The sequence below is a fragment of the Panthera uncia genome, chromosome B4, assembly GCF_023721935.1.
Source record: "Panthera uncia isolate 11264 chromosome B4, Puncia_PCG_1.0, whole genome shotgun sequence".
Taxonomy (NCBI): Eukaryota; Metazoa; Chordata; class Mammalia; order Carnivora; family Felidae; genus Panthera; species Panthera uncia.
The window spans coordinates 48,584,130-48,595,910 of NC_064809.1; the positions used below are offsets into that span (position 1 = coordinate 48,584,130).

An 11,781-nucleotide genomic window follows, 5' to 3' on the forward strand; every position below is an offset into this window, starting at 1 on the left:
TGGCAGGACAAAATATGTATGCAAATAACACTGGGAAATATTGTTTCCTATACAAGTGATTAAGAAAAAAGTAGAGAAAAAAGAAAATCCATAGCACTAAATTTGCTCTAATAAAAATATGCTTCACTGTGCCTGTGTGGAATTCGATTTGCTGAAAAGTTGTTCTATTCCAGGGAGCAGAAGCAAAGTAGCAAAGTGTCAGCAACCCAGAAGAAGGGATCATAGTCTTATTTTTATTCCCTTAATTGTAATTTAAATAATCAGTCTCCATAATTTCTTTCTAGAAAGCTTTCTTCTTTATCAGCTATCATGTTGGTAAGGGAATAATTTTTCACCTTTGAAAAATGGAATGGCAGATTTCAGCCTTAAGTGTGATATGTTCTGAGCCGGTAACTACTTAAAGAAAAGCATGAGTAAGACACGTCAAACTTTTAAAGTCTTCATGTTTGAACATTAAAATAAGTGTCAGGTAAATGCAGAAAAATATATAATCACCAGTCCTCAGCTTTTTAACAATCCCTTTGTTTCTCTTCTTCTAGAAAATTCTGTGAGCACTATGTTGCTCTGATCAAAAGTAACCTTCTCAAATATCATCATAACTTCGATGTGCATTCTCGTGGTTTCAGTAGGTTTGCACTCAAATTCTTTCAGTGCCAGAAATTTATCAAGCCATAAAGTTATTAAACCCTTAGCTCTTACGGAGAAATCTGGGCAAAATTTGTACAAGAAATTTATCATTTTAAAATTATCTCACAATAGTGGTGTAACACTTTTTTTAAAGTAACCCTTTGGAAAAATTTTATATGATACCCAAAGGCACTAGTTTACATAAGGGGTAAATGGCTGAAAAAAAATAAATAAAACAAAGCCATTGGCCATTGTGTAGATAAGGGCACAGAAAAAAAAAAAAAAAAAAAGTAAAAGGATAACTGCTAAGCTTTAAAGTTATTCTAAAAATGGCACTTTTCACGTTGGTATAAAATGAAAGTGCTTTAAGATGAAATTTTTATGCATTTTTTAAAGCTGATCTTTAACCCCCTGAAAATAGGGGGTTATAATGAGAACACTGATAGACTCTAAATCATAGTGGCAATAATATTGGATGTTGCTAAAATGCTTTGTGGGTGTCTTCATTTTTTTTAGTATTTTAATGTTGATAGACTTGCTTTATCTATATGTGTATCATTAGTGAGAGATTTGCTCTTCAATTCTTTACTAGAAAGTTACAGCTCATTTAAAATAGCTGGTAGATACAGAAAGCATAAATATACAGTAAGTTTAAACACTGATTGTACTAAATGCAACAATACAAAGAAGCAAACAGAACACAAATGGTAACACAATAAAACTGTATTACATTTGTGCTTCAAATATTACAATACATTATATACAATAGTCGAAAATAAACATCTCATGCCAAGTGACACAAAAACGAATAGCAAGCAAAAAAATCCAGCAATATGTACATTACTTTTTTCTTTAATAATAAACATTCAACTCTGAACTGGGGCAATTTCACTACATACAGATGCAGTCCGCCTTTTATTCCATATAACCATCCTGCTTTCCTATATCTACGCTATTCAGTAGGTTCCTGTGTCAATTCTTATATACACGTGGAGCAAAAAAGATAAAAGAATGTAGTGCTTTGTATTCTTAATGGGGTGATGTTGATAGATCAGCGAACCTGGGGGGCATAACCTTCTTTCATTAAACCTTCCTCGTAGTCCGTCTGGCAAAGGATCATGTTATTCTTTAGGAAAAATTTGTCTCCAACACAAAATCTGAAAATATTTTAAAAAATAAAATGTGTTAAGATAATTTCAGGTCCATAGATTTGAAGATTTCTTTCCCCAATAATAATTTCACACAGTAATTCCCTGAATTTGAAAGCTTGGTTTAGAAAATTGCCTTTATTGTCGAAACTAAACCATGTCAGTCATTTAATGAAACATTACATGCAAAATTTGAAATCCTACATTTATATATAAAAAGCAAAGGAAAAATGAGGAAAATACCTTGGGTGGCAGAGGTGATTTTTATTGCCACTTTGGAAAGAAAAAAAAAATAATTGATCTATATTTACAGTCATTAAAATAAAAAAAGAATGATAATATTTCACTGGAGTGATTATGGAAGATTTCATCACTGGCCATTTATTCACTTTATTAAAAAAAGGTAAAAGGCATTAAAATGTATCAAACAATTAGAAAGCAGCCCATTTTAAAGCTTCCCATTTAAAGCTTCCCTCTACTCTCTGTTATTAAAATGTGATTAAATTCTAGTAATTTGGAAGTGATTGTTCTGAAGTAAAAGTTGTTTTAGCATCAGACTCTGATGCTGGGCCATATTCTTTTGTTTGTGGCAAGTTCACCAACTATGAAATATTAAATGTCATTGCTTAGAGCACTTCCAATTAAACCAAAGGGAGTAACCTGAATGAACTTCTTAATATTGATGTGATAAATAAACTAGTTTCCAGTAGCTAATTATGTATTTTATTCTATAAAGCATTGTTTAATGTGCAAGATTGTAATGTTTTTAATAAGTGCTGTTTTTGTATAATTTCCCAGTGGTGACACTTTGGACACAATTAAGGTCAGAAATAAATGCTTGTGCTGTTTCCAGTACATTTAACAATAAAGTAACTCTGGGGAGATCTGTATATATTTTTAATTGTAACAATTTAACCTTCAAACAGCAGTGTCTAGTAGAGTTGACCCAGTAAAACTACTTGTAATTATACAAGTTGACCCCACTGACCTTTGATAGTGGTCTCTCTTTATCAGATAGTCAATTTCGAATGATGTTCAAGCAGAAATCTTAGTGGATAGATTAAATTGTGTAGTGAAAGCAACCCTTTAATGTTTTGTGAAGTTGAAGGTTTAAATGAGGAGCAGTTGGACTGATTTACATTTGCAAAGATTGGAATGCTAGACAAACAGTGAACCTATTTATTTTCCAACTGGGTAGCTTTGGAAATTTATCCTTATTCTAGCTAAGTAGATAGAGGGGAAAATAGTGTAATAAAAAAAGTAGATTGAAAAGAATTAGCTTTCCTCTTAAAGGAAGATTGGTCTGTTTATTTGTGGAATTTACTTTTTTTTTTTCCCCAGGATTACTGCCTGCTGATGATGTTGATTGAAAGTACAGACTAAGCACTGATCTTGAAATCCTGGAGTTTGTGGCCAAGGCTATTGGATACAATGAACATTCGAGTTTGAACCTTAAGTATATCTTCTTTTTTATCAGTTGCAAACTATAACCTTTAAATATTGTGCTTAAAAAGTGCTGTTTGAATAAACGAGTTTTTGTAGACTCGCAATGATTATCCTAATCATTAAGATATGTTGAATAAAAGGACATATTTCTTTTGTTGGACAGAATTAGCCAAATTAGATACTTATCTTTTACGTGAGATTACATTAAATAGCATGTAGGATATATCTGATTACTGTTCAAAACTTTCAATATATATTAGTGTTGAAATTAATTCGAACTAATAAACTAATAATAAAAGAACACATAAAAATAAATAAATTCAACAAATGCTCTTGTGTTCTAGCTGATATTACTGAATTCTTTTTTTTCTCTAAAAACCAACTGAATTGGAAATACTCTTTCAACTCCATATTGTCTAAAATTCTGCTTTAATTTTCTAACAAGTCCCCCAATTCTATTCACCATCAAAAAAAAAAAACCCAAAACATGGTTTTAAAAATTAAGTTCTGTGTCTAACTTGGGGCTTGAACTCACAACCCAGAGATCAAGAGTCACATGCTCTACCGACTGAGTCAGCTGGGCACCCCAAATAAAAACTTTTTTTTTGGTCATCTAAAGATATGTCAAATATATAATATATATATAATATAATATATATAATATATATAATATAACTTCTTACCTTCAGAAGTATTGAAATTTAATAATTTTTGTTTATAGATTAATAAATTCAGGGTAATTATAATAAGAAAAGCATTGAACCAAGAGCCTGGGGATCTAGTCCTGAGCCCTGATGCTATCACCTACCCAGTGCAACTTATAGGGTACATTGGAGTCAGTTCTGTGTAGGTAATATAAAACAGCTACATCACTGGATTGTAGGGATGTTAAATTAAGAAGTATATGAGAGGCAAAGTGGCATATTGTAATGAATACAATCCCAACCTTCCGCTTATGATATTGAAGATGAAATGTCATTTTTTTCTTATATTTAAAAAAATTTTTTAATGTTTATTTTTGAGAGAGACAGAGAGAGAGAGAGAGAGAGAGAGACCAAGTGAGAGCAGGGGAGGGGCAGAAAGAGAGAGAGGGAGACACAGAATCTGAAGCAGGCTCCAGGCACCAAGCTGTCAGCACAGAGCCTGATGTAGGGCTCGAATCCACGGACCGCGAGATTATGACCTGAGCTGAAGCCGGATGCTCAACTGACTAAGCCACCCAGGTGCCCCTTTCCTATCTTTAATATAAATGTATCTTTTATAAGTTTGTGTTAAATAGTACAAATGAAGTATGTAAAGCTTCACCTCGATGTTTGGAGTGTAGATAATTATTATAGCCACCTCCTATATATATATATATATATATATATATAAAGTGCTTTCCATGTGTTAGTGCTAAGCATGTATATACATGATTACATTTATTTATGTTCAACTGAGAAAGTAAATATTATTATTGCCTTTTTCAGATGAAAAACCTAAGGCTTCCTCCAAGAATTAAAAAAATCTGCTCAAGGCTCGATAGCTATAATATGTATGATAGAGGAAGGAAAGGGGTTCTGATCTCTTTGGGCTCAAGACATGGAGGCAATAAAGCATTAGCCCAGAAAGTTAATACAGGTTTTTTGTATTGTTAGTATTCCTTTGTATAACTTTAAAAAACGTCTGCCTACCATTCAATGAGATATTGGTAACATAAATGGGATTTATCTAAAGTATTCCTATCTAAAATATTTTGTTACTAATGTTGTCAACTGGACAAAGTACATCTTGTGTGCATTTCAATTTATACTTAAAGGTCAAGACAAAACAGAACATGGGTAAGAAATGTCACACTTCCCCATATAACTTAAAACATTTTGAAAGCTATGGTTAAAGCAGATTATACTGCTTTGCAATTAGGTTTGGTATACTCCTTTAAAATGCTCCACATACTGGGGCGCCTGGGTGGCGCAGTCGGTTAAGCGTCCGACTTCAGCCAGGTCACGATCTCGCGGTCCGTGGGTTCGAGCCCCGCGTCAGGCTCTGGGCTGATGGCTCGGAGCCTGGAGCCTGTTTCCGATTCTGTGTCTCCCTCTCTCTCTGCCCCTCCCCCGTTCATGCTCTGTCTCTCTCTGTCCCAAAAATAAAAATAAAAAACGTTGAAAAAAAAAAATTTAAAATGCTCCACATATAAACATGAAGAAATTGCAGAAACAGCAATGCAGATGTTAGATGCTTAACAAAATAATCTATAGCTGTGATTTTGTAAGAAAAGCTAATTTCTACTGTTATGAGCTCCTTATGAGATTTAGCACTGGCAGAAAAAAATATTATAGAAGCAGTGATGGCCAGAGGATACTGTAAGTATATTAATAGGTCAGGCTAAAATTCCTGAAAATAAGCTGATAATCTTCCTTGTAATCTAATCCTAATTGCTTATGGTATAGTCAGCTCAATTAATTTTGCCTTCATTAAAAAAAAAGTATGTTAAGGAATAAAAAGATGCCCAATCATATTATTGTGCCATTTAATCTTGATGTTTTGGAGTTAATAATAACAGATTTAATTTCCAGATATTTTGGAGTGACTCTAATTGAACTCATATGGTCTTAGAGATTTGAGGAGTACAGAAAATAAATATAACTAATAAAACACCTTTATAAAATATGGGGCTTAGAGTAGTTTTAAGCAGGTTTTCAAAAGCCTCTGCAAAGAAGCCTCTATTTGTAACATCCTTTTAACATCCTTTCTAAGAATGAAAATGTTAACTTAGTCATCATATTTTAACCCTGAGGTTAGTGGCTGTCAATTATAATTAGTTCCCATCTCCACAATACTTTAAAAAGAGTCGGGGTGGGGGGGCATTATTTCAAATGTCTCTATTTTCTATTTGGCATCCTCAGTTACTAAAGATGGAGATTTTAATCCTATACTTTGTTTTCAGTAAGAGATGCTGATTATATAGCGATCATCTCACCACTATACACTGTGCACCCATTTACTGTCTTTTCCCAATGACTCTCCAGTTGTTATCATATACTTCATTCCTAATCATCTTTTCTGCACCAACTTACACTACTCACATCCCAAATCCTGCTATAAATTATTCAAAGCCTACCTTACTTTAACTTCACTCTATCTATTCCCATTTATATCTGCTTAGTCAGAAAATAAAATACCCCTCTTGGAACAGTCCAGGACCTGCATATCAGCTCTGAGTCTGAAGACTAAAACCAGACTGGCTGGGTTCAGATTTTGAGGCTACCACTTTCTATCTGTGTTTTCTTGGGCAAGTTACTTAAATTTTCCATACTTCAGTTACCTCATCTGTAAAATGAGGCTAGTAACAGTACCTAATTATATTGAATATTGAATGAGCACAGGTGAAACAGAACAGTGTCTGGTGTATGATCACCACTATATAAGAATTCTGCTCTCAAGGGCGCCTGGGTGGCTCAGTTGGTTAAGTGTCCAACTCTTGATCTTTGCTCAGGTCATGATCTCATGGTTCATGGGTTCAAGCCCTGCATCAGGCTCTGAGCTGACAGCACAGAGCCTGCTTGGGATTCTGTCTCCCTCTCTTTTTACCTCTCCCCCCGATCGCTCTCTTTCTCTCAAAAATAAAAAGAAAAACTTTAAAAAAATTAAAAAAAAAAAAGAAGAATTCTACTATCATTATTATTTGCCAATGATAATCTTTTCACCTTTGCTTAAAGCCGTTCTTTAGCCAGGACTATTTCTCCCTTTTTACCATATATTTAAATTCTAAAAATTCTTCAGTTTCCCTTCCCTCCATCAATATTCCCCGGCCATGTCAACTCATTCTGATCCTTCCCAGAGCACTTATTTATTGGCATATCATTTACTTTGGCATTTCAAATTTTCTTATGAATGCGTAACAAGTTTTCCAAACTGGTCTGCAGTGCTGAGGTAAGTGGCCATGAGCTGTATTTCTTTTGAATCCCTTGAAATACCACCATAAATTGTGCTACCACTTGAGGTGGGTGGTCAGTAAATACTGGTTAAGACAGATTTATTCCAGAACCGAATAGCTTTAGATAACAAAGGTATTTTAGATAGAGCATTTAAGTTTGTATTCATTTTGACTTTCATTCATTGACTTCCTCCCTTTACAAGTTCATCTCCTTCTGGTCTGCACGCCATTCCCTACTTCTCCATATCCCTACCAAACTCCCTCTGTAATCTCTGAGCACACTGAGTACTTTTCATTTCCTGCACACATTAAATGCTTTCACACTCCCATGCCTTGCATGATGCTCCATCTGTCTGGGAAACCCTTTTCTCACTGCTCCTTGGCTTCCTCCTCTTCCCCAGCCCCCACCAGACACAGTTCCTACATTCCACCCAGTCCAAGGGAGGTTTTTTTTTGAAACCCAGCACATCAACCCTTTGATGCTTCTCTAAGACTTCAAGAAGGACAGACCTCTCTTCCCTCGGTATAGATCTGTTTAGCATCGATTACACTCTTCTGTGACTCTTTGATGTCCTGTCTCTGCCATAGCTCTGAATATCCCTAAGAGAGAAACTAGATTTATTCACCTCTCTTTCCAGAGCCTAGCACAGTGCTTTTGTTCTTTAGTGTTACACAATTCTACATATCTGAGGCCATTTCATTAACATGTTTTTTTTTCTTTTCTTATAAAACCATCGCTTAGTTTTATAGAATTGTCTAAGGAGGAAGGGCTTAATCACCTTTAAGAAATTAACTTATTACACCAAATTTTCCAATTCTGAATGAGAGTCAAGTTATCATATAAGATGCTCAAAATAGCATTCCTCTGCTTCCCTTAAAATAGAAAAAAAATTAGATTTTTAATTCAGGATTCACATCTTTAACCATACCTCTCTAAAAAGGGCAAAGATGGGTATGTTCAAGAAACAACCAATCCTGAAAAGTTATTTTTACTACTGTTTTGAAAACATTCAGCAATGCTTTAGATCTTAATGATATTTTGATTTAAAAGTTAAGCTAAAATGACTGCTAAATAAAATTCATAAGCATTTCTAATACCACAATTTCAGATGTCAATAAAGTTTGCTTAAGGGAAAGTGCCTATAAATTACCTATTTGCTTTGTGTTTCACTTGAAAAGGTGCAAGGCTATAATAATGATTTGGCTCCTGAAAGTATAGGCTTGTGTGGCATATGGCTTTATTGGAGAGGATTCCCCCAGCAAATGTCAAAGTAAAAAGAAAATCTCCTATATTGAAAACCTTCTGTATTCAGAGTAACAAAATTTGCCTGCTTTGCTTGACTGATGAAGATTAGCTGACTTCTTGCATTAAAGAAGTTTGTCTTGTAGGGGCTGAAGTGACAAGACAATAACTAAGTGCTAATTGTGCATAACCAGCACTAAAGATATGCAGTCCCATTATGGCATGTAATAAATGAAGCGAACACAGAAATATATTAGGTACTTTAATAATGATACTAGAATAGTATTTTGCAGCAATAAGAATGTGAACAGTTTTAGAGTCAAAATTTAGGAGTGTTTGTCTTACTTGACTGAGTTCTACTGAGGAGATAGACTTAATTGTGAATGCAACTTTTTATTTCAATGGTGAAATAAAATTGATATATGATTTGTAAATAGCATTAACAACCTACAATTACTTTGCATCATAATAGAATTTAGGCAGGGTTTAGCACTTGAATGATGTTTTAATTTTCTGTGTAGAACATGGATAAAATAGGGTGGCCTGCCCTAATAGAAAAATGGACAAAGGGCATAAACAGGCAGTTCCCTAAAAGAGGAACTATCCAAGGGCCACTAGTAATCAAATAAATACTAATTAAAAATTATAATGGGACACCATCTCTCATCACTCAAGGTGACAAGGATTTCTTTTTAAATAATAATTCCCAATGTTAGAGTGAATGTAAAGGAATACATAGCTTTTACATTTCTGGTATAAGAATAATTGGTACAACTTTTCTAGAGAGCATTTTAACAATATATCACATAAGCCTTTAAACAGTTATATAGTTTGTCCAATTAATTATGCTCCTGTGAATTTATCCTAACACAGACTTGAATATTGTCTGATTATAAAATCCATATTATGTTGATAATATTGATGATATAAAAATGTGAAGAAATAGCTTACACGTCTGATGATAGAAGACTGATTTATATATATGAAGCTCTATACATAAAACTGGACACCAGAAAGCTTAAAATATCTTAAAAGAATTTCTAAGGGCAAGTAAACGAGCATACTATATTAAATTTAAAAAGTCCAAATATCAAACATTAGGATTCTTCCCTGTTCTTCTCCTTTAAGCAGCTCAACTGTGGATATATTATAAAATATATGCTGCATATCATTTGTCATTTGTCATATATGCATAAGAAAACATGTGGCTAGCAACATCTAAATATTAAAATACTTCTTTTAGAATAGTGAGACATGGGACAATATGATTCTTTATCTCCTTCTATTTTCCAAAATTTCTATGAATATGGAAACTTTTGTAAGTAGAAAAGCAGTAAATGTTATTATTGCATAAAGGTAACTGTATTGTTAATGGATGTGTTAGTGGATCAATAGCAGAAGTAAACAGAAGTATTCTAAATTTACTACTAATACACCTTTAAGATATATACACATATAGGTACACATGTGTGTAAATGTATCTGTATCAATGTGTGGATATTTGTGCTCATGTACCTATATCCTTACGCACATATTTGCCAATTTTTTTCTGGCTAAATGTCACCATAGAGTGAATTAACCTGCTTTAGTTCCAAAAACTTGCTGGGAAGACTCAAGGTGTTGTAAGCTGACCTCTTGAATTATTTCCTGGATAAATTATATATTGCAAGGTATATTGGGTACCTCTCTGAACATCTGCATCTAGCAGGAGGTATCACTGAGATATATCTCTTGGGTAAAAACCAAGTTAATGGAATATTATTTGGTAAAAGTAAATTATAAACATCAAGGTACAATAGCTACTTTTTTTAGAACCATTTGTGTTCCTGCTATTTAATATAAGTTATTTCATTGAATTTTCAAAATGTGCAAGATAGATATGAGTGCCTCTGTTTTCAGAGTGTGGAAACCAATCTCAGAGGTTAAGTAACATACTCAAGATAACAAAGCTGATATAGGATGGGGCTAGAATTTGAATCCTGTTTGCACTGTAAACATTGGGTTCTTTCTGGGATATACAGGGCTTCATAGGAAGATGTTGCAGTGAAAACAGTAAAGCGGGGCAAATTACTGTAACTGAGAACTTGATGCAACTAATGTGTCCTGATTATATACTATATCCAGGTGTTTTCACACTCACATTGAATTTATTTTCATTAAAATCTATTAAGTGTGCTAATTTTTTAAATGTGTTTTAATGATATGTGCAGTTGCATATTCTAATATCCTCTGCATTTCTCTTAAAAAAGGTATCAATAGTATATAGTTCCCACTGGAAATAAAAGTTACAGCTTTCAATAAGGACAAATGGGATAAAGTGATAATACTTTGAGATGAAAGAATTCTCTGAGATTGACTAATCCAGCTCCCTTATGTTGTAAATGAGAAAAACTGAGGTCAAGAGAGCTCAAATGGTTGACATATGGACATACATCTTGTTAGGGGCAAAGTCCAGACTAGAATTCGGGTTTCTAGACTTGTTGTGCAACACTCTTCCCATTTTCCTATGATGCCTGTCCAATGCTGATAAGTATTTAATTATAAGCTATATTTGGCCTCATTCCCAAAGAGACTTAAAGTAACTTAAAAAGTACATCTAAAACAAGGTTAAAATTCAAGATAAGAAATCAAGAGATAGGGCAACTATAAATATGAAAACTAAGCTGAAGACACACTACTTCCTACAAATCCCTGTATATTTATTTGCCTCAGTGCACATGTGTTTGCTCACAGTACAAAAAAGTAAAGATTTTAAGCTTACTTTTAAAAAGAAAGAAAAATTTAAGGATATTTTTAAAATTTTAAAGTAAAATTTAAAGATATTTTAAACCGACTTTTTAAAAAGACAAACACAAGAAAGAATGCATAATAAGAAAACTAAAGTTTATAGTGGTATCTTCATTTCATATCACATCCTGTTAGATGATGCTTTTCCTTCAGGTAGTTTTCAGACCTTTTCCCCCAGCGGTTTGTTTCTGGCACCAAGTGAATATTTGCAGAAGACAAAAATGCCGAGATTAACTGCTTTAAGTAAAAAATACAATTCCCGCCTATTAAATAAATAATAGCAAAGAGAGGTTTACCATTTTTCCAGACACCAGAATGAAATCTGCTTACCTCTGATTACAAAGCTGACATGCAAAGCAGTCCAGGTGGTAAACATTGTCCTTGGCACGCATCACCATCTCAAAGGCAGGGATGAGCTTACTACAGGCAGCACAGTTTCCCGTTACACCGAAGAGCCTGGAACAATAAACATTTTTTTTCAAACTCTTACAGGGAGATCTGAGATCATGACTAAGAAGGTGCTAATATACCCCATAAAGCTATCAATACACAATGCCTTCTGATGTATACAAGTAGGTTTTATCCTAGGCGGATACATAAATATTCTTCTCTGA

At 33.7% G+C, this 11,781-nt stretch overlaps 1 protein-coding gene across 2 annotated transcripts in view; it reads right to left on the reverse strand.

The window, feature by feature from the left end:
* Nucleotides 1-927: 927 nt before the first annotated feature.
* Nucleotides 928-11,781, reverse strand: part of LMO3 (LIM domain only 3) — a 55,705-nt gene continuing 44,851 nt past the window's right edge. For both annotated transcript variants that reach the window (XM_049625151.1, XM_049625150.1), the window contains exons 3-4: nt 11,498-11,623; nt 928-1,784 (exon numbers count right to left, since the gene is read on the reverse strand). In XM_049625151.1, the coding sequence (XP_049481108.1) occupies nt 1,679-1,784; nt 11,498-11,623 (232 nt within the window). In that variant the 3' untranslated portion in view covers nt 928-1,678. The remainder of the gene's footprint in view (nt 1,785-11,497; nt 11,624-11,781) is intronic.